The 26,463-nt window shown below is 36.1% G+C and overlaps 2 protein-coding genes across 2 annotated transcripts; one reads left to right on the top strand and one right to left on the bottom strand.

Annotated features, from left to right (window-relative positions):
- Positions 1-963: 963 nt before the first annotated feature.
- LOC126722097 (uncharacterized) lies at positions 964-6,017 on the top strand. Its single transcript, XM_050425249.1, has 4 exons — positions 964-1,175; positions 1,995-2,242; positions 4,218-4,465; positions 5,325-6,017. Exons 2-4 carry the CDS (start codon positions 1,999-2,001, stop codon positions 5,763-5,765), a joined length of 933 nt encoding a protein of 310 aa, XP_050281206.1. The 5' UTR covers positions 964-1,175; positions 1,995-1,998; the 3' UTR covers positions 5,766-6,017.
- A 3,377-nt stretch (positions 6,018-9,394) lies between these two features.
- LOC126722096 (nuclear pore complex protein NUP1) lies at positions 9,395-20,473 on the bottom strand. The gene is made up of 9 exons (XM_050425247.1): positions 20,028-20,473; positions 19,093-19,160; positions 17,599-17,714; positions 15,409-15,607; positions 14,962-15,264; positions 14,732-14,824; positions 13,888-14,640; positions 13,097-13,641; positions 9,395-11,513 (listed from the first exon to the last, which is right to left on the bottom strand). Exons 1-9 carry the CDS (start codon positions 20,338-20,340, stop codon positions 9,833-9,835), a joined length of 4,071 nt encoding a protein of 1,356 aa, XP_050281204.1. The 5' UTR covers positions 20,341-20,473; the 3' UTR covers positions 9,395-9,832.
- Positions 20,474-26,463: the final 5,990 nt, after the last annotated feature.

The raw sequence follows: 26,463 nt of genomic DNA, 5'->3' as shown, positions 1-26,463 counted from the left end.
ATAAATTCGTCTCAAATACGTATTCCAACAATCACGGTGACCTTCCAGGAAGCTCCAGTGATAAAGATGTGCCTCATGAACATACGAGAAAAAAGGAAACCTAAAAATATCTAAGGGAAAGCTACTACCACCGCATTAAATGCACTGCAGCTACTTTTTTGGCCGCATTTATGTGGAGAAGACCTTTAGACAGTACTGCATTGGCCACCCCAACTCACAGAAAGCCAAAGAGGGTAACTGATGGGATAGGTACTCAAGAAAGGGCTCAGATAATCAACAAGTGTAGGATCAAGATGGTTCAAAGAAAGTTATGTAATGTGAAAGACCCTCCATGAGAAAGGGGGCGGATAATTCATCAGAGAAAGTACTGTAGCAATCTAAATTGTATTTGTACCCAATTGTGATCAATTTATACAAGTGTGACCTCTTCAGATTGAAAGTCTATTGATATCAGAACCTTTTATTTGTATTTGTGTTTGATTGTCCTTTAATTCAGTATTAGCCGTTGTCTAACTCATTAGAACCTAGTTCTTTGACCTACTCTCTACAAATTTATTGTATTGGGTTCATTGGACCAAGATCTCATACATCTTAGGATTGGGTTGTAAACCGTGTCCTTACACTAAGGTAAGGAAAAGTGGAATTCAAACCACATAGATGAGACATCATAAAGTATTCCATTTCAAACTATCACTTGAACCTTGATAAATTGAGATTTTAACACAGCATAATTAAAACATCGTGAGATTAAACCAAAAAAAAATTTTCAACAACATAAAATATTTTAAAAGGACGTCATGAAAAAAAGTAAAAAATTACTATATTTTAAACCTTATAGTTTAAGATGTAATAAATTAAAGTTATAGTATAATTTTAAAAATAAAAAATAAAAGTAATATATATATATATATATATAATTTAAATAAAAATAAATAAAAAGACCTGATAGAATAGATCGATAGAGTTAAGACCGAACAAACAGACACTGTGTATGTGTGATATGTGTTAACTCAAAAAGTGAGGAGTGAGGACAAAGCTTTGAAGTCAAAGTGGAAGTTTAAAGTTCGATCCTTAAACCACGAATTGAAACACACCAAGCCCTCAGACCTCACTGTCCAAATTGGCCTCTGCTGCACTTCATTCCTTGTTGTCTATACGATTTTTTTTTAAAAAAGGTTAGACAAACAAAAACTAAGACGACAAGCACTATTTTTTTTTTTTTTAAGTTACCTTGAGAATTCTGTGTTATGTGTTATGTTTTCGAGCTCCTTATCTTACTAATGTTCTTTTAATTCTTAAGGGTTTTTGATTGTTTGAGTGTTTTTCTGCCATGAAAGAAAATAATCAAATACAAAATGTTGTTGATAACTTTTTTTTTTTTTTTTGTTTCTAAATTTAAGTAATCCATGCCTCAAATGATTAACTGAATAGGGTTGTTGTATTTATCAGCAGCTGAACTAATATGATGAAATGGGTTCCTCATAATTGTGTCAAAAAAATTGAATTCAAGCGTGTTTATCATCATTAGTATTTACCTTGTGTTTGAGTGGTATGTAGCTGCCTCATACATGGGGAAGTCCTCAGCATTGCAGACTTTTGAGTCTTACTGATTGGGCCAAGAGTCCTTGTAGCTAAACTAGCACCTCCTAGTGTTTCCAACAAAGACATCTGGGTTCAAATCCCCCCTACCCCATCTATCGAATAATAGAAAAAAGGTCCTACCAATTGGTAAATTTAGGGTTTTGTAATATGTGTGTGTATATATATAAAAACAATCAAAGGATAGAAAGATTCAAACTTTGATGGGGAAGTGATGAGAAAGTGGATAGCTTTATCTCTGTCTTATTGCTGCCTCCTTCATTGTGCGTAGTGAATAGTGTATGTCTTTTTGTATGTTCTGTATAGAAATTAAAACTTCTGCCATGACTTGTGACTTTTCTCCCATTGCATCATTGTTAATTCAAGTCCGTTGTGTTTTTTGGTTGCCCTAACAGGAGAATGAAAAGGCAAGCATCTTATGCCGATTCCCATGTCAATCCATATGTTGCTTCTCATATGCCGCACATGCCTGCACAAATAATGCAGCCAAATGCTGCATTGAATAATTTTCCAGGAAATCTAAACCCTCTCTCTACTGAGGAAGAGTATCGATATAAGTCTTCAAAAGTAGAGGGGCAATGGCAGCGGGATAGAAATGCACCAAATGTTGTGAATCCAACATCATCTCATTCTTTCATTGAAGGCAAGTACTGTTCTTAAACTTTTCGTATCCCTAGAAACTGTTAGAATAACATTTTTAATATGGAACATTGACACTTTGCTGATGTCCTTTATATAGATCCACACAGGCTTACTTCTTTTTTTTCTTTTTCATATTTGCTATATTTGTGTTCAGGGCATATTAGATACATAGCATATTTGTGAGCACTACTATTACTGTGTATAGGAGTCAGAAAAAAGTTTAGGATTTCCATGTAGATAATATGTCATGCTTTGGGAAAAGGGGTTACCAATGCAAAGCATATTGATACGATCAAGAACATGCATGCCAGAGGGGTTGCTATTATGAAGACACTTGATTATATTTGGTTTATCTTGAGATGTTGAATTGGCTAGGCTTAGGCATTCTCAAGATGACAATTCAAGGTGTATGTGTGTTTGCCAACAATATAATGTCAACATGACACTAGAGCAAGGCTAACTCTGGGAATGAAATCATGGTATTGAGATGCTTTTTCTCATGTTGGTATTTTATATGTCGATGCTTTTCCCTGCACAAAAAATTCCAGATAAGTTTTATGCTGAGAATAATACATCCTAGTATGTAACTTTGAAAGAAGAGCTGGATCATAGAACTAATAGATCCCTCACAATTATATTTATTTCATAGAGTGACAAAATACCTTGCCATAATTAACATCAAAGCAGGGTTTTGGTGTGGCAGCAATTTATCAGAAAAATGTTTTTAAAAAATGATTAAGAAGAGGGCTATTGAAAAAACCAGCCATCTGAACTGATCGGCAGTTTTTTTGGGCACTGGTCGGTGCCCGTTTTGAATCCTAAAAAAAATAGGTTTTCATTTCAGTGTTGGCATTGGAATTTTCCTCACCGACACTGACTGAAAGTCTGAAACCTACCGGAAAACATATGCACGTGTGTGTTCATACTTCTTAGTGCAATAGGAAGGATGAAGATGATGATCATGGTTGCCAATGTGGGCGGCATGAAATCCAATCAGAAGAAGCCATCTCAACTGCCAAAGTCAAAGCTTCTTCATGACACTTCATATTGAGTCAAGACACTTCAAGCACATTCTTCTGTGTTGCACCCCTATCTTTTAGGATGTATCTAAAAAATTAAAAATAAAATACTTCTGTGTGCTAAAAGAGCCCATTCCTGATTCTAAAACATTACAATTTGATAATATTTTAGTGGGTTCTGGTATTCAAAATTATCATTGCAAAGTATTGTACATTCTTATTTTCTGAAAGATGGATTAGAAGGATTTCTGTTTGAGCATAGGGCTTATTCCAACATGGACAACACTATAGCACTGGTGAATTAATGTTATTTATTGAGCCTGAAATGCATACAAGAGTAACTGATGAAGTGGTGTTAATTGTGTTAGTAGGATGCATTCACTAAGCAGAGTTTATGTACATTTGCTACCAATGTAGACATGCATGGTATATATTTGGGTGGATATTAGCATATAGCAGTACAACCTTATTTCTTCCTCTTATGAACAGTTTATTCAAAATGGAAATTCTCATGGTATTTGATCACTATTTGCAAAGTTTGGCTTTGATTATCATTCTTTAAACCATTGATCAAATTGGATTCATGAAGGGAAGAGTGGGAAACTGGAAACATGTTAAAAACAAACAACTTTTCTTTTTTTCTTTTAGTTTTGTAATAACAATATAGTAAATCAAAGATTAAGGCCCTTCTTGGTTGTGTTTTCAGATTTAGTATTTAGAAATTGCTTCAGTGAACAGAAAGTAAATTTGCGTAATAAGATGTTTCGTGTTCTCAGAAAAAACATTTTGAGTTATAGTTCTCAAAAAGGGGAAACAGATAACGTCCAAAACACCTAACCAAACATATAGCCTTCTTTTTTCTTTTTTCCTGTTTTTGAATACAGAAAATTGTTCATAGAAAACAGTTCCGATTGCTCAAAATGGGAACTCCATTTATAAATTTATATATATGTGCAGGCCAAGGGGACAGTGGGACAAGATCTTACTACCAGGGTCAGATGCCAGACCAGAAACGAGGTTCAGATAACCAATCAAACGGAGAAACTAGAAGCCTGCCTCATGAACAAGACATGGAAATTGGCTATGAGGACAAACCATCATCGCTGACTTTTGAAGCTCTTGAACAAAAATTCCTTGATGAAATAATTAATTTAGCAAAGGAACAGAATGATGCTGAAGCGGTGGAAAATGAAAGGCACAGGGAGGTCAGTAGATTACGATACATATGCTGGATCTATATCTGCAAGAGTGGGGAAATACTATAACATTGCTGACTCATTAAAAGTGAAATTTGCATGAGATTATCAGTAAAGTACTTATTAGACAAATATTATAAACTTCTCTCATTTTGGGGCTTTGTATGTCTTTGAGGGGTGTGTATGACCTGAGTTTCAAAAAGCATAATGGTAATACTGTTTTTATAACCTGAAGTTAGTGTGTGTGAAACTTGTTTTTAAGCATAGAATTTTTAGAATACTTGGTATGGACTGCGTTTTGGAAATAGCTATTGCTTTATTTTTTGGGGGGAAAAAATGTTCACAGAAGAGTGATTTATGCACCAGTAATAAAGAGTGAGTCAAAAAACAAAACAAAATGAAACGAAAAAAACAAAAACTTGTCAATTAAGGAAGTAACTAAAATTATGACTTCAAATGGAATAGAATGATGGAAATGAATAAATGTGTCCAATCCCAACTGATCTATTGAAAATCCCTAGCTGATCCCAAAAAATTTGGGGCTAAGGGTTAGTGGTGGTTGTTCATAGAAATAAAATAAAATAAATAAAATTTTCAATTTTTCTTGCATTTGCAGAACTTGATAATGTATGAATAGATCTTTTAACTGCCCATCATCCAAATGTGTTCATTGCCCCGATTTACTCGGTTTTAAAGCAGCACTGTTACTCCTTTCAATAGCAGACATGATGAGCAGCATTCACATATTAGTGCTACTCGTGCACAATATGGTGCTTCAATTGCAATATAATCCTTTTATTTGTGCTGTACCTTGAAAGCATTTTCTCTGGAGCAAATATTGACGCTTTAATTTGTTTTGCTGCTTCAGAAAATAATTGAGTTAAATACCAAGTATCAGGAAAAAATATTAGCACTTCACTCTCAACAAGCTGCTCGAAGAGAAGAATTCCTTCGCAAGGAATCACAGGCACGGTTAAATCAGTATCAGCAAGCTGGAATGAATCACTATCCTGATACTGGTATTCGGGATACTCATGGGACTCCAGAAGAATTCCTCCGCAAGGAATCACAGGCACGGTTGAATCAGTCTCAGCAAGCTGGATTAAATCACTATCCAAATACAGGTATGCGCGATACTCATGGGACTCCAGTTGCAGCTGCAGCTGAAGCACATCAAGCTTATGCTGCTAGTCAGTTTGAGTCCTATAGAGAGCGACAGCACATGCTGGGGAGTGGGAGAACTCAGGGTACTGAGAGGGTTCCATACCCTAGCGGCCGTGTTTACAACAATGCTTCCCGCCATTACTAATGACATAGCATGAGGCGCTTTATGAACTTAGATCAGTATACTATTTCTTTTATTTTTTCTGGCAATGAATTAGAAACCACCAATATATATATGCTTCAAGAACTGGCTGTAAGTACTGATGCCTACTGTTGTACACTTACATATCATCTTTCTTTGGGTGTATTCTCTCGGCCTGTTGTGGTGGTGCTGGATTGTTGATTCAAATTGCTTGAAATACCTTTGCAATAATATCAGGTCAGGTCTTAGTGTGGTGGTAAGTGTCTTTCATCAAAACCGATAATAAGTATCTTTCATTAAAATCACAGGTTCAAGTCTGGAAATTAACCTCTCTGACAAAAACTGCGATCTTTGTGCACTAGGTGCAACCTTATCAATGGTTTCTGATCATTTTCACTGTTAGATTCTAACACATCTTAAGATGATCGTACTCATTCCTAAGGATTGAAGCTTGTACCATGTTGTGATTTACTTTAAGGCCATAATTGCAACTGCATGTGACTACATAAGATGTATAGCAGATACCAAGAGCAAATAAATGTTCTTCACCTCTCTTTATCCTGTAAATAACCGAACTAGGGAATTAGCCTCACAACTTACTTTAACGGTCATTTTTAAGTGCTTTCACCTTAAAGCACCAATTAATTATTTAATACAACGAAAGGACTATTGTAGTGTCCAATATTCTCCCACTCCCACCTAATAAAAGACTGCCATTTGTTGAATGACTTAATCATATCATTAAAAAAAAAAAAAAAAATCCACCGAATAAAATTATGTCATGTGTTTAGATGATTTAGTCATACCATTAAATAAGGAAAAATTAAATAAATTTTTTTTATTAAAAAAAACTACTTTTTGCCAGAAAGAGAAATACTCTTGAGAACAACTTACTATGGCATGGAGGAATTTTCAGTCAGTTACGTCTCAAAATGGTTGGAATAAAAACATCAAATTGCATTTCACTTGGTCTAATTAAAAGGGTGGGACAGAAATTTGTAATGGCAAAGCTTCATAGAGCTTTGAAATTGTAGATTGGATCAAATGGCAAGCATTGTTACTAACTTGCTTATCATTTGCTCTAACCATGCATGCTTCAATCATTTTAAATACTTGAAAGGGACTCACTTTTTAAAGACGTTCCTATTGTATTGAGGCTGTGTAGACAATCTATTTTGTGTCCGTAGATGTAATTTAAAAAAAAAACGAGAGTAATTCTCTAATGTTTAGTAACTTTTAAAGGATTCAGATTCTCTAGATTTCTTAGAGTACTCTACAATATAGAGTTCTTTAAATCTCAACATTTCTTTTAAAATAAATGGTTAAGATGCTGTCACATTATCGATTCATAAATACAACCCTAAATTAGTCTTAAAATACAAAAAATATACTTAATGTATAGTAAAGGTTGACGTTAGCAACTTAACACCATTCAACTTCTTTTTTAATTTTTCTTTTTCCATAAAATCACCAACTCAAAAAACAATCCTTGCCTCAATTGATGATTTACAAGAAATGAATATTAATATTAACATTTAATAAGAAATGAACCAGTGAGGTCAAGCCATCAAGGTGGACTCCCAAGCCAGAGCATGTCTTAATACTAAGTTTATCTTCAACATTGGGATGGTTAATCCTCCCAAGGATGATACAGTTAGAATAATAAAATTGCTTGAGCAATTCTGTTCAGATGGAGATGCAAACGCTTTTTACTGGTTCAAGAATCTAGAACCAACTCTAAAGATCTTGTTGCCAACAACGCTAGATGCAAGCTATACCCTTGAAAAAAGCATATGATGAAAAATGATTGGGTTGTTATTTAGTTTTTAAAGATAGAAACGTGGAGATAAATGCTTAAGTTATAATGATCATTGTTTTTAGGTTGATGATTTTTCTGAAAAAAGAAGTAACAGAGATAAGTCCATAATTTAAAAAAATAAAATAAAAATTGAGAGATAAGTCTAGAAGTTGAAAGGTGTTTAGGATAAATAGGAATATTTTTGTGTTTTGAAAGACTATTTTAAGATTGTATAAGTGAATTGATGATGTGTCACCATCTTAACCATTTATTTTAATAGAAATGTTGAAATTCAAAAAACTTTACATTGTAGAGTACCCTAAGAAATCTAAAAGATCTGAGTCATTTTCTAAAACCTTAACTTTTTTTTCAACATAACTGCAACCAACTTTCAAATTTCAATAAATAAGTAGATAACTTTTTAGGAAATAAATAAATAATTCCCTATATCCAAACTTATGAAAGGCAATAGAAATAGGTATGTTTCCAATATATAAGAACCTGGATGAGTATTCTCAAAAAAAAGAAAAGAAAAAAGAACCTGGATGAGAAGTTTGGCTTACATGTGCTCTACTCTAAGTCATCATTATCAATAGGTACGTTAACTTTCAATCAGAGTGGCCTAAATATGTTGTACAAATCACTAAACCAATAAAATATATATTACCGTTCTCCATCTGGCTCTAAATTCTAGCTTGTTTTTGGTCCATCCTTCCCACCATTCTAACTCATCTTGGCCATTCCAACTTATGATTATATTTCGGCCTGATTAACCTGATTGTTTAGTATTTTTGCAATTTCATATTTTTGATTTTTTTTTTTTCTGAGCAATTTTATAGATCTTAATGACGATGGTGTGCTTCATTTCTTTTTAAATATTGACATTGGCACTTGAAGAATTTTATTATTTGATTTTTAAACAAAATGCAACATAATATCTATATGTTGCTGTATTTAAATACGCATATTGTAAAAAAAAAAAGAATGTAATTATAAATACAATCTAATATTTATAATAAAAAAATCACATATATATATTAAATATAAATAAATAGATATTATAAAAAACTATTTAATTAATATTTCAATTTTAATTTCATTTGAAAATATAAGAACTATATTTGGTCTTAATGCTATACTTAAATCAATTATTCTAGGTTTCTAAAAAAAAATCAATTATTCTAGAGAACCCGCCCCATTTCATAATATGTTAATAATATGTTTGTATATGCAAGTAGTGAACACTAAACTCTTGTTTACATAAACCCACCATTATTGGTTGGTTGTAAAGTTCCGTATGAGAATAGGTGTTTCCATAATATTCTTCACACTTGAATAGACTGCTATTATTATTATTATTAAGGCTGCTTTCCATCACATCACTTATTCTCCTAAAGGTGGCACTGAGTGCTTGAATATTGATATCAAAATTTTCATCCTCGTAAACATGGTTTAATGTATCGCATATAAATTTTTTTTTTTTTTTTTTTTTTTCCTTACATCCTTCTACCAAAAACCAAAAACCAAAAACCAAAAACCCAAACATTCTCTCTATAGTTGAATTGAGCACATCTTTTTTCCAAAATTTAATCCACCTTTCCCTGCCACGAAGAGCATTTTAGAACGATCATTCCGTTTTTGCAGTTCCCTTTTAAAGTACAAGCTATTATAACTCCCATTATACTTCAAGACACATATATATACTAACCAACATTATTTTCTGCCTACTAACACCAATCCTTGCAGGCTTCCAGCAGAGATTATGAACACAAAGGCTTCACATGTCGAGCCGTGATACATTTGTCAAACTAAAAAAGCACAGAAAACTCTTAACTTTCTTAATCGAGAGCAACTTTCTTTCCTTAAACAGATTCATGCCCTTTTCTTTTTATGTTACAAAATCACAGTACACATAACACCATCACTGGCACAGTTGCCCAACCTCAAATTCTATGAACGACTACTACTAGTACAGCACAAATGTTCTTTAGATTTGCTACAGACTGATACAAAACTGTCAAAACTTATGACCGCACTGCAACCATGGAAGACACGAAAAAAAATGTAAAGGAGAATGAGAATCATTGGATTTTGAGACCTAACAGCCTTCTTTCAACTTTGTCAGCACCAATCAATTCCAGGTGACCAACAGATACAGCAATCTCCCGCTATTGATATCTAACCATTATAATTATTTATCCATCAATTGCAACTGTCGCCTCTGACAATGATCCCAATTTGTCCGAAATGGTTGATATAATGATCGGTATATTTACTTTCTCCGCGTCTTGTTGCGACTAACTCTGACAATTTTTCGATTAGCCTTATCACCGCCACCAGCACCCAGTGAGAAGCTGCTCCCTCCTAAACTATTTGAAGCCTGAAATGGAGATTGGTTCTGTGGGGTGGCTGAATTCTGTGGGGCTCCAAATTGAAAGGGATTTCCTGCTGATGGAGTTGACCCAAACACAAAGCCAGACTGAGGAGGTGTGACAGGAGCTTGGCCAAATACTGGAACTGTGGGCATGGAAGCTTGAATGGTATCCTCTGCCATGCTGTCTTCCATATTCATTTGATCATTATTTCCCGAGGAAGATGGATTAATTGTGAAGGGGTTGGGGTTACCAAATACAGGCTGTGATGTGGGAGTAGCCATGGCTGAAGTAAATGAGAAAGTGGGACCAGATGATGCAACAATGGATGATCCAAATGCAACAGGTGCACTGCTAGGAGCAGCAGCAGAAGCTGTAGATGCTGCAAATGGAAACCCAGTTGAGGGAGATGCACCAGATGCCACAAAGGGAAATCCAGTTGAGGATGTTGTAGAAGCAGCAACAGAAGATGTAGATGCTGCAAAAGGCGATGTAGTGGTAGGAACAGAAGTTGTAGATGATACTGGGAAGGAAAACCCAGTTGAGGGTGATGTTGTAGCAGCAACAGAAGCAGTAGATGCTGCAACGGACGACCCAATTGATGAAGATGAAGAGTTGAATGTCGAACTTGAACCAAATATTGGAGACTTTGAGGGCTGCCAAGAACCAAACAAGCTTGAAGTAGTACTACCTATGGCATTATTAGAGTTGGCATCTGCTGAAGAAGCAGAAGTGCCAAGTCCAAAAGCAGCTCCTGAATTAAAAGGCTTAGCAGCAGGAGTTGACACAGCAAATGATGAACTCCCAGAAGAGAGAGCTGTATTGCCAGCCAATCCAAATGATGGGGATGGCGCAGATGAACTGAATTGAATGGGAATGCTGTTGGTAAAAGCTGCAACCCCAGTCCCAGCAGGGGATGCCTGTGCACTAAGCGCAGATCCACTACCAGCGCTGAAAAGGGTAGAACCCTGAGACTGACTATTAGCAGCGGAAGATGTGGCTGCAGCACTAAATCCAAAAATGCTACTTCCTGTACTTGCATTTGTAGCAGATGTGCCAACAAAAAGATTGCCGCCGAAATTGCCAATCCTTGACTCAGGCCTCGTCTTGGCAGCTTCTGATGCTATTCCAGAAGTAGCTGTTACTGGTGCTTCCACAACTGTGGGTCCAAATTTAAAAATAGGCCCTGATGCAGCTGAGGTAGAGAGACTGGTGCTGCTGGTAATGGAGGTGGCAAAGGCACTGGTGGTTGTAGTGCTGCTGCTGCTGCCAGTGGAAGTAAGAGTAATCATAGAGCTATTTGATGAATTTTGAATGGGAACATTATTAAAAAGAAGAGGTGGAATGGTTGAAGGGAAAGATGGGCTTGAAGAAAGAGACCCATTATTTAAGAAAGAATTATTGGCAGTGGTGTTGACGCCAATACTTGCAGTAGGTGTTGATGTTGATGCAGCAGATGAAAATGCAGTTTCTGGTGTCCTAAAAGTGACTCCAGCATTTGAATTGTTCTTATTATCAGCTTTTTCCAATTCAGGTACTTTAGGCATAGAATCAGTTGCACCAGCCACAAAAGTTGAAAAGCTGCAGATAAAAAGCATACAAATTTAAGAAAGAAATTCACAAAGATCAATTACTCAACAAAAGACGACTAGGTCTAAATCTAAGAAGTCAAAACATTACATTTTGAACATTAGGCTTTAACTTAAAAGTGAAATAAATAAAACGTCCTTAGACTGCTAAACTTTGATGCTTTGTAATATCACCCCACACTATTTTTTCACCAATTTAGTACATAGACTTTGGTATTGTAGCAAATAGACCTCCTGTCCATAAATGAATGGTAGCAGTGAATTTTACCCAGGTGAAATTGATGAATGTACATAGAAAGACCTCACAATACAAAAACATGTTGCAGAACTGTTGAAGCATATCAGGATAATTAATGTATATCAATTATCACTGGACAGAGGAACAAAAAGTAAATAATACGTCTTGTATGCCATAAGTTCCAAAAAATCAGTATAATTCCATCATAGATATGCAGAGTCTTCACAAATTCAAAAGTAAGCCATAGCACTGATGACGTGATCATGACTATCAATACATATTAATTACCACAGAAAGAAAAACAAAGAGACCATGTAACGTATTTTATATCCCTTCAATTCCAAAGGACATTACAACTCAACTTCTCTTTAAAATTATAGCTCCACATACAAACAGGTGTCTGCTACAACTCCATCTCCATATAATCTAAACAATTAATATTACAACCCTTTTTCCCTGAATTGGTAAGTTAGACATGCACCCAGGTTCTAAAACACATAACTTGAGTTGAGCGCATTGACAAACCACTCCCATTTTTTAATTATCAAACATACAATTGTCTCTTTTTTCTGATAGGTAAGAAAAAAAATTTATTGAGAAAAGACAACTTCATTAAAAGGATAAAATAGCCAAAAAAATATGTACAAACAACAAAGGAAACAAATTTTAATTCCATGGCCATTCCATTCTATAGCTGTGTCCTGTTCTATAACTGCTGCATCTTTTAGTTTCTTTTTTTGTGCAAATACAGACTTACTAATGAACTCAAGAATTGAACATGGATTTGACAGGTTCTATTTCCAGATTCAGAGCCATATCACACTTGCTTCAAATGCTCAAGAACCATAGGGAAATTATCACCTTAATTTCCCAGCTATTCAAAGTTATGGAAGAATTCTTAACTAACCCTGGGGAGGCAAACTTGTGATATGTTCAACATTACTTATTATATCCAGGCTACAGATGTTTTGTACTAAAATGGGTCAAAGCTAGACATAGATCTCAAAAGTCCTTGCATATACAAATTAACTAAAATTTCAACTTGTTCCCCTCAGATGGTGGACGAACTATAATTTACATTTGTGAATCATTTTTCATCCTTGACTTAGGAGTATCCCTCCACTACTGTTCCAATATGTTCCTCTAATAGAACTCCCTTTTTATCCAAAACAACAAACACACAAAATCACACATATATAAGACAGCATCAATATATTTCAAACAAGATAACCACCCCTTCCACCGTCTATCACACCAAGACAGACCAAACATAACTAAATATGGAGACAATCAATAAATTCCTTTAATATATTTAGTAACAATAAATATACACTAACCTGCTAGAGCTCTCCGGTTTTGGGTCCGAACTAACACCAAATTTATGTCCTGCAGATTCACTACCTAAAGATGAGGAAGCCAATGTAAACTGTGGCATCTTTTTATCAGCACTTGAAGCAGTAAAAAAGCTAGCAACTGCGGAAGCAGCATTTGGTTCCTTTGGTGAAGCAACTTTATCTCCAAAGCTATATGTGGGAGGTGAAACATTTGGTTGTTTTGGTGATGCAGATTTATCATATTTTAAGGATGACTGTATCGATATCATTGCAGGAGGGACAGCCTCGCTGGTAGAGTTGGCCTTTGGAAAGGCAAAGCCAATGCTCTTTTCAGTAACCACAGGCCCATCAGAAGTTACATCAGTTTTTTGGTTCAATGCAGCACTTTCAGGGGGCTTAAATCCTGATAGAGATGGAGGCTTCTCCTGTGTTACCACTTCGGCAAAATTGGACTTCCTCTCCGCCACAACATCATCCTTTTCTCTCTCTTCAACCAATGAAGTGGGAGCTGCCCCGTTAGAATAGTCATCATCCAGCTCCAAAAAATCCTAAAGAAGAGATCCATAGAATAAAATTTATTTGATGATTTGTTAAGTGGAATATCAAACACCTCTTTGGAGAGTGTAAGCTAACCTATAAAATTTTATAATTTTATGCGTTACATTATCATGACCATAAATAAAAATAAGCAGCAATTAATATCAAATAGGATGGAAGAAGAAGCAAGTTGACCAAGGCATTTATCAGATGCTTCGGATAGAGACTAAAATAGACATGAGAAAATAAACACATACCTCCTGTGCAGTCATACGGAAAGGTCGTCTCTTTTGTGGAGGATAGTTGAATGAATTAATCACCACAGAATCTGCAAATTTAATGCTGGGTAAGGTGTCCTTGTTTGGAGCTTTAGAATCTACACCATTCACTACAGAAACCGATATGTCACTAGAAGAAACAAGCTTCAATGGGCCATTTTCTTCAACTTTGTTTTGCTTCTGCTGAGTAATGTCCACAGCATCAGGTAACAAGGTATCAAGTGAACTATCCAACTTGTTATTCTCCGATAAATTCTCCAGAAGTTTTGGTGATTCTACAGTCTCCAGGCTTCTAAGAGCCTTTCCACGTAACATAGATGGTGACAATTTAGAGGGTGAGCTATCCCTCACAGATGCTAGCTTGAACTCAGATGATTTCTCTTTTGGTGAAACCAGCTTTTCAAGTTGCTGCAATATTTTTGAAGCCATCTCACTAGACTTGGAGGAAACAAGGGGAAAACTTGTACCCGGAATGCTGTTATCTCCATTCTCTGTTGAGTTCTTCATCAAATGATCCTTAGATTCAACCCGTAAAGGTGACTTTTGTGTCAAAAAGGAAGGGCGTTGAGCAGAACCAGGACTGACTCCAGTTCCAGCAATAGGGAGGGGACTACCAGAAACTGGGACGCTCAAGCCTCTCGAAGAGAGAAGACTAGGCTTTTGACGAATTCTACGTATAGGACCAACAGATCCTATATCATTATCTAAGACTGAACTTCTGCGTTTTAAAGCCTGCAAAGGAAAGAAACATAATCAACAATTTAATCAGGGTGATGAAATGAAAACATAGAGGATAGCATCTGATGATCTGCAGAATTTATACCCCTTGTTTAGATCCAGAAACTTTATTCTGCTCCCATGCAGCCTGAGATGATGATGATGATGGCCCATCATAAGCAACAATGGGCCCAACACCCTAGAAAATGATCAAATGATATAAGAACTTCCTTTTTTTTCTTTCTTTTTATTTTTCTGAGAAGAAAATTATATAAGAACTTAACTCTAGAAAAACAATGATATTCTAAAGGACGTTATTTTCACTAGTAGGAATACCTTGATGGTAGAGGTTGGGTTAACTCTGGAATATGGCGTCCGAGCCATGCTATATATTGCAGATTTTCCTCGAGATCTAGGTGTCATAAAACCGTTTTCAGGATACCCAACATGACCAGAGGACCGCAAAACAAGTGGCATAATGGGTGACTTTTGCAGAAAAGGCCCACTGCTTATCACGGATGAATCTTCCCTCAAAGCTTGACTACGAATACCTAGCATTGATGGGGATACTTTTGAAGGCTTAGAACCCATGTAAGCTTTTGCAAGCTCTGCAGGTGAAGCAACATCCTCATCAAGGACCTGAAGACATTTTTTAACCATTACATGTGAAAGAAGTGCATGCAATATGTAATTTTTTTTACATGATAAGAGCATCGTGCACAACCACCCAAAAGCATTTTAAATTATGTAAACCATAAACAGAATACAAGCTATTTTTCTTACACTTGAGTTAATGACAGGAGTTGAAATGAGGTGGCTCCCAATCCCATTTTCTAAAGCTTGTGCTTTTGAAAGTTCCTCCCTTCCGACGTTAGACCCTACCGGCTCTGATGGAATCACTTCAGACTTTTTCTCTTCATCCCCAATATTGATATCAAGAGTTCTTGCATGCAACAAGGCTGTCAAACGATCAATCTCAGATCTGCAAAGTAGTTGAATTAGGTTCAGCATCAAAGGAAGTCATGACTCAAAATAAAACAGAAAGAAAAACAAAAGCATCAGCATCAGCATGATATCAAACAAATATTAACCGCCACAGATATATATAAATATATATATATATATTTTTATATGGCAAAGACTGGTTCAGTTGGAACAGTAGAACCTGAAGTCATTACTGCTACTGCATTCGGATAAACAAACATGGAGACAAGTGTGATCCAAATTAGCAAAAACAACCTCTCATGACATCCCATGCTTACTGAATTTCAAAGTTCTCACAGAAGGAAAAATAACAAAAAGGGGTAATAATTCCGCATCAAAGATGGCATCAGACTTAAATGCGCATCTAAGAAACATTAACTGCCACAGATCTAAGTATGACAGAGACTGGTTTAATTGAAACAATAGAATCTGAAGTCATTTCTGCTACTGCATGTGGACAAACAAAAATGGAGACAAGTGAAAACCAAACTGACAAAACAACTCCTAAACATTCCATAATTATGGAACTTCAAAGTTCTCACAAAGGGAAAAATAACAAAAATGGTAATAGATTTCAGATCAAAGATGGCATCAGACTTAGACAAAGCACCAAAAAAATTCAACAATTTTAATCTCTCATTTTTTTGCTAGAAATTTTTTTTTTTGATAAGTAAAAAGGATGTATATTCAAGAAAACTACCTTATGCCAAAAAACATAAGGCAGAGAAAGATTACAGAGAAAGAAAAGGAAAAAGAACAAAGAAAAAAGAAAAGCTACTAATTACAAAGGAGAGAGCTAAGGAACATAGGGAGAGAATCACTAGTGGTGAGTCCCCAAGCCCTAGACCAGTCAAAGAGTGAGCCACTAAATGAAGCCAAAAGCTGGTCATCGGAACTTTTCATGTCCTCAAACGTCCTCCAGTTTCGTTCCCTCCATAGACACCACATTAAGCACAACGGAGCTAGATTCCAAACGCTAGACGAATGCTTTCCAAGCCAATTCCACCAACCAAAGAGAGTATCCACAACCGATCTTGGCAAGACCCAAGAAATCCCAAAGGATCTAAAAACCAAACTCCACAACCGATAAGCCTTACCACAATGAAGTAGCAAGTGATCTACCGTCTCACCATTACAATGACAGATAATGCACCAGTCAACAAAATCCATCCCTTTACCCCTCAAATTGTCACCTGTAAGGATCTTATTCCATACAGCAGTCCGTACAAAGAAAGAAACTCGCCTAGGAGCCTTAACCTTCCAAACACCTTTCCAAGGAAAGATTATGGGCAAGGGATTTCTTAACTTATTATAAAATGATCAGATGTCAAAATCCCCATTCTTCGTCAACTTCCATCGCATACAATCTCCATTCTCAGAATGAGGTAAATTAGAACCCAAAGTACGGAGAAATTCATCCACACCACCCGTTTCCCAATCATTTGGTCTCCGAATGAAATGAACATCCCAACTTCTTCGTTCCTCTGTCCCCAACCGTTCAAGAGAGGAAGCCACTAATGCCTCTTTATTGGAAGCAATCCTGTACACACCCGGAAAGGTTAAGTGAAGTGGAGACTCCCCATACCAAAGATCTTTCCAAAGCTTCACTCTATCCCCCACCCCTACCTCAAACTGAATATTCTTACTAAAAACCTCCCAACCCATTCGGATACTTCTCCACAAACCACACCCATGTACCCCTCTATCTAGCTTGGAGGTCCATCCCCCCCATTCTTTCCCAAATTTTAGAGCTACAACCCTCCTCCAAAGCCTTGTCTCCTCAACCCCGAACCGCCACAACCATTTCCCTAGTAAGGCTTTATTAAGAGTAGTTATTTTCCTTACTCCTAACCCACCATTTTCCAGAGGTGCACACACCTTGTCCCATCCCACCAAATGAGTCCTGGAATCCCCCCATAAATTACAAAACAGGAAGTATTTTCAGTAAGAGGTTGATGAGTGATGACATTTTAATGTTACAAAGACTACCTGGTAAAAGTCTTCTGCTTTAAAATTTGCTCAAGCTCCGTCAAGCCTCCTTTGTCAGAACTACTACTTGATTTGTCAACTCGATCAATGGCTCCTCGTTGCACTCCGGGAGAATCCTTTGCAGGCAAATTTTCAACAACACAAACAAAAAATAATGAATAAGAAATCAGCACACCATATCAATGGAATAATTCTGATAATATTTTATTATTAATGAATCAATCCATCAGCTAGATACATGCAGCCAATGAGATACAGCATATAATAATTCCCTAGAACATGTTCACACAACCTAAGGATATGAGATGTGTAGTGTCTACACATGAATCCATTTACAAATAAAGCTCACAGAATCAATTTGAAACAAGTACAGAAACCAGTCAACATTGAGGCAAACCATTAAATAATTCACCAAGAGACTAATAAAAATTAATTTTACCACTGCCTGTTCGCGTGTATTAAAAAGCAAATAAAGGAAACAGAAGAATGAGCTTCCCAATCAGAATTTTTAGAAAGCATTTAAATTCTACCACCTAACACATGTATTAACAGAAGGCTTGTGAGTGAGGTACCCTTACACGTGCCATGATTTTTTTTTTTAAATGAAATCTCTATTGGAAAAGAAAAGTATACTAAACAAAGAGACAAGTACTGCTTACTACACCAGCTAAGACAATAAACAGTGATCATTTTCCCACAATAGCAGAACTTCTAACATTGCTGCTAACCATAGGATCTCTGCCAGAACTAGTCAAAAAGAAACTCAGCTGTATCCATTCAATTTATCAGAAGGCACTTAGCATCTTACATATTTCTCTTTAGTTTGGAAAGAGTAACATCTTAACAATCTTATATTTCTACCTATTATGTAGCACAAGTTTCTTCTTCCAGATCAAGCTTTTTTCCATGCAGGAAAGTTGACTATAACAGAATTGTGCCCTCTTTCTGAAAACATTTAAGCACGCTACTTCATGCTAAAATTTCTTTGTTCACTAAATCTACCCTCTATTTTAGCCACTCATGAGTTCATCACATCAGATGCATACAAGACTGTTTGCAAAAGCAATGATTCAGTAACAGGATTAAGTCTTCTGGTCTTAGTGGAATATAAATGGACGTCACTCTGCAAATACAATTTCACAGCCAAAACCCCATTTTAATTTCTAAGGCATTCCACAATGAAGAGGACAGTTCACACTTGAATGCCCACTGGACCTATGTGCAACAAGATGGGAGGCAACTCTTCTACCACATAATGCCTTAAAAAGCAATAAAGACAGAATTTGATCCTAGGCCTATGGTGCTGTGCCCAGAGACTTCACCAACTAGACTAACTAGCACTTTAGCCATGTAGCTTAATTGATAAAATTAAAATAAAAGAATTTTACGTCGAAATAAAATTAAGAAAATTAAGAATACCATTTAAGTGACAGGTGACAAGAATAGAAACCCGTACACATGCAAGAAGTAACATAAAAAAGCATTACAACTTACAATGTCAACTGCTTCATGGTACTCATCCCTTACTTCTGGGTGCTTATCATTTAATTCCTGGTTTGCTTCTGGTCAAATATTAAAATTTATATTATACGAGCTCGTGATTATCAAAACTAATTCAAATTTCATCACAATAAAGGTAAAGCAAAACAACTCATATGGTAATCACAAAATTAAGCTCATGAAAAGCTATTATAAAATACAGAAGAAAAATGATAATAGCTAGTCCTTATAAGCTTAAAGTCTCCATATGCAGCGTGCAAAAATACAGATCCTATTAAAATAATTAATAACAAAAATTATAGGAGACAGTGAGAGATTTATTTCACATGAACAAGGTTTTCCTCTAGAATCTGCCCCAACCCATTATGTAGTGATTCATAAAATCGTCTACGTGGGTATTCAACGACATGGGTCATTAAATTACTTAAACAAGTCAAGTACAGGTAAATGGGTATTTGGAGGTAAACACTGTTCTTTGGCAAATATACATATAACATAAATTTCCACTGATACATTGCATAATTGAATCACAAAAATTGACTTCCAACGAACCAATTGAAAAATTAAATCATTTCCAACTCCCATAATTTCAAGTTCTTCTAATTCAATACCACACATATTGCCACAAGTTCACTGTTCAGATAGCCAAATTTAAGCAATCCCATTACTTCTAAATGCAAGTTTGTTCCAAATCCACAAATTTTTGGTTCACGAACAAAACCCTAACAAAACGTAAATTGCAGAATTTTACCCTAGAAGTAGCTCCAATACAAATTAAGCTACTTCCACACCTAAATCTCGCGTCTCACAAAATATCAAACCCTAACTAAACGTTCCGTAATGAAAAAAGAAAAAAAAAAAGGACACTATTTCCACAAAGCAACACGCGCAGAATTGGTTTTCGCATGCAAAGAATAAAGAACGCTAACCAGAATTTGACGGCTGCGGCGGCTGTGGCGGCGGCGGAGGAGCGAGGCGCTTGCTGAAGAATGCGGAGAACAATCGGTGGGCGCTAGAGGCGATGAGGCGCTGAGCCGGATCGACGAGGCGGGAGAGCCAGCCGTTGTTGTTGGTGGCCACGGCGGCGGCGAGGCTGGGGGTTCTGATAGCGGTTCGAGGACGATCGTACGGCGTCGTTTGGGTGGCTCGTCGGAACGGACGCTTCCGGAACTTGCCGCCGGTGCCGAATCCTCCTTCCGACGAAACGGCGGCGTAGGGCTTCTCTTCCCGCGCCGTCTCCATGAGAGAGAAAGAGAGAGAGCTCTTAGGGTTTCAAAATTTTGGGGAACAGGGGTTGACAAGAGAGAGAAACTGAACAAAGTGCAAGTTAGGGTTTTTAATGGACAGAGAGAAAAAATAAAAAAGAAATGAAAGATACTCTAGAGAGAGAGAGAGAGAGTACGAGAGTTACTATTAAATTATTTCGAAAATAAATACTATATATATATATATATATTTTTTTTTTATGGTTAGGACACGGCCAATGTGACATGTTCTGAATTTTGAGATACAGTTCTTTTATTACAACATATTTTGTTAAAAATTATAATACGTGTGTAACTGTAATTGGTGAAATATTACTTTCACATTAATTGTCAATTTTTGTTCATTGTTTTCAATCACACATATTAGGGCTGTATGAAAATTTTGTGATAGAATCATAAATCGATGGTTTTGATTTGAATGCAATGATTGGTAAACCATTACTCTCAAGTGAATTGTTATAATTCAGAATGACACGTATTATTGTGGGAAAATTTTATGACTGAATCATAAGATTGATGTTTTTGATTTGAATGTGTGATGATTTGGGTTTTTTTTTTTTTTTGTTATTAATGTGATTATTTATGTATAGACAGGTTGGTTGGTAATTCTATATGTTGATATTTATGAAAGGTAATTATTGTATTCATAAATTCATTTGGGGTTTCTCAAAAAAAAAAAAAAAAAAATCATTTGGGGGATATTTGGTAGACTTTTTTTCTAAAATCACATATGTATTGTCCTTAGAAAATAAAAGTGACTTGTAAATGGCCCAAAAAGTAGGATATGCTGAGAGTGTCTGATTCCATATAGGCTCCAAAAAGGTCAAAGAAGGGCGCCCAGAAAGTGACAAGTACACAAGCTGATTTGAAGCATAAGCTGTGGAGAAATAAACAAAACTAGAGAGTGCTCATAAAAACTGGACATCCCCACTTCCAGTGTCAGTGCATCCCCCATTGTCAATGTGTCAGACTAGATAAGATCTGGCTCCTTAAGTTTCTAAAGGCATCTTCCTAACATTACTATAATTGTATGTGATACAACTTTGGCATAATTTTAATAGGCTAAATTATAAGTAGTGGAGAAAAAAATAATTGATTTATACCTACGCGATAGGAAGTCAATCATAATATGCCACATAAAATAGTTGTAATACTAGAATTAGTTAATCGTTAGAGTTACCAATTGTTTCATACACATGATGAATGTGAGGTAAGTAGATAACTTATATAAACCCTACACTTGTTTTATTAATCCAGTTCTATACTAGTTGTTTGACTCCTTTTTATTACTTTTAAAAAAAAAAAGTTTTTATGTTCTTTTTTTAATAGGGAATCTTAGTATGTGAGGAGGAATAAAATCACTTAACTAAGTCGTTTGCCAAATTAACAAGCTTATTGATTAAGCAAGTTTATTGGATGAGTACATTTGCAATTAATGAGTTGTCCCATATTAAGGGAAAGTGTATATAGATTCTTACCATAACTAAAATAACTCCTCCTAGTGCCAACTTTAGGACCTCATTCAAAATATGTCCCAAATTTAGAGGATAATTAGTTTTACTAAAAAGAAAAATGGTAGAACTTAGGTACACTACCTTAGCTATTGTTCATTAGGTACCCCATTTAAATTAAATTTAGCCACTTGTCTATTCACTTAACAGAGCAAACGGACGTCTCTTTTTCTGTTTTCTTTTTCTCCTTTCATTTTCTTTTGATGCATCAAAAGGCTCAAACCTTAAAAACCCTTGGAAGTCTGGAACTCCAACATCCCTTAGCTCACACTCTAAGACTTCTAAATTTTGAAGAAATCAATATTTCAAGAGGAAAGGGCTGGCTCACATGTGTTTTGCATTGTCAATTGAAAATTTTGTTGGATACCAGTCTTTATTTCTTTCTTTGTTCCTCTCTTTTCTGATCTCTCTCTTGATAATTCTTTTTTCTGATATAACCCTGTTGAAGGCCAAAATTTCACAAAAAGCCAATTCCATGAAAAATAAAGAAGACCCAATTCAAGCAGCAAGAAGAATCAACATTAAGGCCCAATTTATGTTCAGATTTACAGCAAAAAGGTCATCAAAAAGTCCAGCAAAATCCAGTGAAAGAACTGGGCCGGGATACCCAGAGGCTACCAGAGGTCCGGGATCCTCAGGTAATGCAGCACAGTTACTGTGGGATTGAAACAGCTCAAGAGAGGTACCACGAAATACAAGAAAGGAAGAACAGAGATGTCCTTCTCAAGTACCCAGTGGTGCAGTAAAGAATCATAAAGTATAAAGCAAACATTCATGAACAAAGGAGCTGTACCACAAGGAACCAAGAATGAGAAAATCATACGTAGAAGCAACTGGAAGAGAACTTTCAACCCAGCAGTAAAAGATTCCAACTATTTGGGAATAATGACAACAAGGAAATAACACCGACAGCTAAATGAGAAACCTTGAAAGAAGAGAGATTGAAGGCTAATTGCTGAGGACGCCCCGGAATGGAAAGTCAGCAAATGACTTTTAGAGAAACAGCAATAAAAGACGAAAACTATGAGAAAAAAGGGAAGAGACCAGCCATTGAGCAACTGTCACAGCACGAGCTCTGAGGGGCAAAAGAGAGAAATCACTAGTACCATGGAGCCCTAGAAAACACACTATAAAAGGAAGAGAAAACCCATGTTGAAAGGAGGAGGATTTTCAATAGGAAGAATATCAAAACAGAGTCATTAGAACTCTGTAAAATTTAAGAAAAACAGAGGAATGTCTCCCGGTATCCCAGAAACAGCCACTATAGCACATACTTGGATTCAAAAGGATTCAAACTTTGCAAGTCTTAGAGGCTTGAATAGCCATCAAAGTCTGTAATTTTTGAGCTTATTTGAACCTTGTATCACGTCTTAGTGAGCACATTTGTAATCCACAATCAAGAAAAATAATGAAATATCTCATATTGATTTGAGAATTTCTAACAATTACTTTGCATATTTCTTTACTACTTCTTGCTGCTCAATACATATATATTCTTGCTTGTAAAGCTAAGTCCCTACCCAAGCAAAGCCACTCAGATTTGAGTTCCAAATCCCACAAGTCTTGTGCAAAAGCATAAGTCTGTGAGAATTGGGGCCAGGATCCTCGTGGCTGAATCATCCTTATGAAATTCATTTACATATATGTATATGTATTAATATATATATATATATATATATATATATCCTAATCTAATAAACTAACAATTATTTGAAGATATATGCATTGTATAGTTGTTCTTGTGTAGGACCTATAGAGGTAAAAGGAAATGACAAAACTTCATTGCATAACAAGCATGGAGAAAGATTGTATAGTGCACAGAACCAGAGATTCTGGGTTCTTACAGGCCTAATACGCCCCGGGATCCCACGACAGTACGTCCCGGGATCCCACGACAGTACGCCCGGGGAGGAATCGCATTTTTGCCTTGAGGAGATTTATGTGACTTGCACACAACTTGGTTTGTAATCATCCCCCATTTAGCTGCGGTGAACCAAGCCCAGTCCACCAAAACACAACTATTTGGCCCAGGATCCTTGGGCCTGTGTGCTAAAGAAAAAAGCACTCTCACAAACCCTTAAAACAGTCAGAAGGTCGATGTGGCTGGCTTTTGATCTCAAAGATTTGAACTTTTGTTTGCAATTTGAATGGCTAGTTGGGCTCGATGGGTGCCTGGCTTTGGTGGCTAAAAAAGATACTGATCTTAATTTCATATTGGAGTTGTGATTTCTAAATAATTACTACATGGGTTAAGGATAATTTTTCCCAGAAAAAAGGAGAGAAAGAAGGAGAATTCTAGGTCATGAACTTTGGTTTTCACACATCTGAAAGAGACGGACAAAAAAATAAAATAAAAGGAAAAGGATGTTAACTATTAATGTACATTTGCTCTGTTAAGTAAATAGACAGGTGGCTAAATTTTAAATGGGATACCTAACAAAAAGTAGTTAAGATAAAGATACTATACTTAAGTTTTGCCCAAAGAAAAATTTAGGTGGGTGTGCGCATTCTCCCATGCCTTCAAGCAAGTCCCTAAAATTGTAAACCAGTAAAAATACCACCTAATTGAAAATCTTAAACTGTTTTACACACATAAAAAAATTAGAAAAAATTAAAAAAAAAAAGTGGTGTGAGTGTGTCAAAATCATCATTGACAATCAATTTTCTCTAATAGCACAAGGTTTTAATTGTGCTAAACCTGTCTCTAACATGTACAATATATTGTCAACATTAGTCACTTAATCTCCCACAAAATCAAACACCAAACAATCCCTTTCTTTCTCTCTAACACCAAAATCAAATTAGATTTAAGCTTTTAGAGTAAAACTCAATTCTTAAGAAAATCATAATTTTTCATATCTTTTAGTTGAATTTACACTTGAACTATGAAATTTGATTATTCATATGAAATTAGTCTTAGTTTGATTAGTATTAATTAATTAAGTATGTATTTTTTTTATAAAAATTAAGTATGTATTTAATTTGCCTTTACTTGGGTAGGTTGAGGTTATAAAGTAATTTTATTATTAAGTGATCATTTTGTTATCCTATTTTGAAACTAAACTTTTTCAAAGTAAAATAGTAGATGATTTTTTTTTTTTTTTTTTTTTTTTTTTTTTTTTTTTTTTTTGCGGGGGAAAAAGTATCACTATTTGTGCTTCATTGGTTGATACAACCATCTGGTTGAACTTAATAAGGGAACCTAATGTAAAAAACCTAATTTTAACATTTGTTTAACCATTCCAATATGGTGATGATTCACAAATCCTCTCTACCCCAAATTTTGAATGGTATTGGTTTGGGTAAGGCTGTCTAGTGAGTCAGGTGCCCTTACCAAACTGACCGGATCTGCCCTACCTGAAGCCCAACAGGTAGGCCTAAATAGTATGGTTAGTCAAATTCAGATCCTTTGCTGTTAAAAACCAAAAATTCGGTTTGGGTGGTGGGTTAAGGAATTTGTGTAACAACCCAAGGAAAAGCGTTAGCCATATCTGTGCTATATCTCAAAAGGACTAGTCACAATTGAGGCTCTTTGTAATTGTTAATAAAGCCCAGTTCAACCCAGTAAATACCCGATGTGGGACTCATCACACACCCACACACATCACACAATCAATCAAATTGGGGCATCACAATCTCCCGTACTTAAATCCCTAACATCCTTGTTAAGGCCCACTTTGTGGGGTAGTGTCTCTGAGCCCACACGGGGTTACCGGGCCAACTCTGATACCATACGTAACGACCCAAGGAAAAGCACTAGCCACATCTGCGCTATACCTCAAAAGGACTAGTCACAATTGAGGCTCCTTGTAGTTATTAATAAAGCCCAGTTCAACCCAGTAAATACCCGATGTGGGACTCATCACACACCCACACACATCATACAATCAATCAAATTGGGGCATCACAATTTGAATTCCGTAGAAACTGACTCGATCATTCATAAATTTAAAAGGAAAACATTTTGAGTATTACCCATTTTCATGCTTAAGGGCTGAAGATTGAAGTAGATCCATTCTCTCTCTCTCTCTCTCTCAAATCCCTAACCCTAGCCTCTATCTTATTGTCGTTGTCAACAAATTCCCCCTAATACCACCGTCCTAGGTTGAGTTTCGCTCAAACCCCACTCTCTTGATCTGCTTGAAATGGCTTTGATCTTGTACAATTTGATGGTGGATGTACTAATCTTGTGATGGTTGCGGTGATGGTGGGAGGACAGAGTGGTGGTGGTGCCCGTTGAGTCTTATTTATCCTCTTTCTCTCTTTTTCTTACAATCTCAGATTTGGGTTTGAGGTGTTTTTTGTGCTACTTGGTTTCAATTTCATATTTGGGCTTGTGGTATTTTTGGTGTTATTTGATTTCCCTAGCTTTGGATTGTGGTTGTAAGCTGTGTTCTTTGGGTTTGAGTTTGAGTTTGATTTCTTCTATGTTCTTCAAACTCGAAATCACCTAACACCTCCAACTTGCTTAACCGATGACTTGAGCTACCTAGTCCGACCTGAATATTCGATCGGTTGCAGGTCCATTTTTTGAACACCTGATTCAATTGGGTTGATTGCGGGTCAACCCCAAACCTGATTTGACTCGA

The sequence above is a fragment of the Quercus robur genome, chromosome 4 (genome assembly GCF_932294415.1).
Source record: "Quercus robur chromosome 4, dhQueRobu3.1, whole genome shotgun sequence".
Classification (NCBI taxonomy): Eukaryota; Viridiplantae; Streptophyta; class Magnoliopsida; order Fagales; family Fagaceae; genus Quercus; species Quercus robur.
Note: the sequence above shows the minus strand (reverse complement) of the source record. Positions and strands in the feature narration are given on the sequence as shown.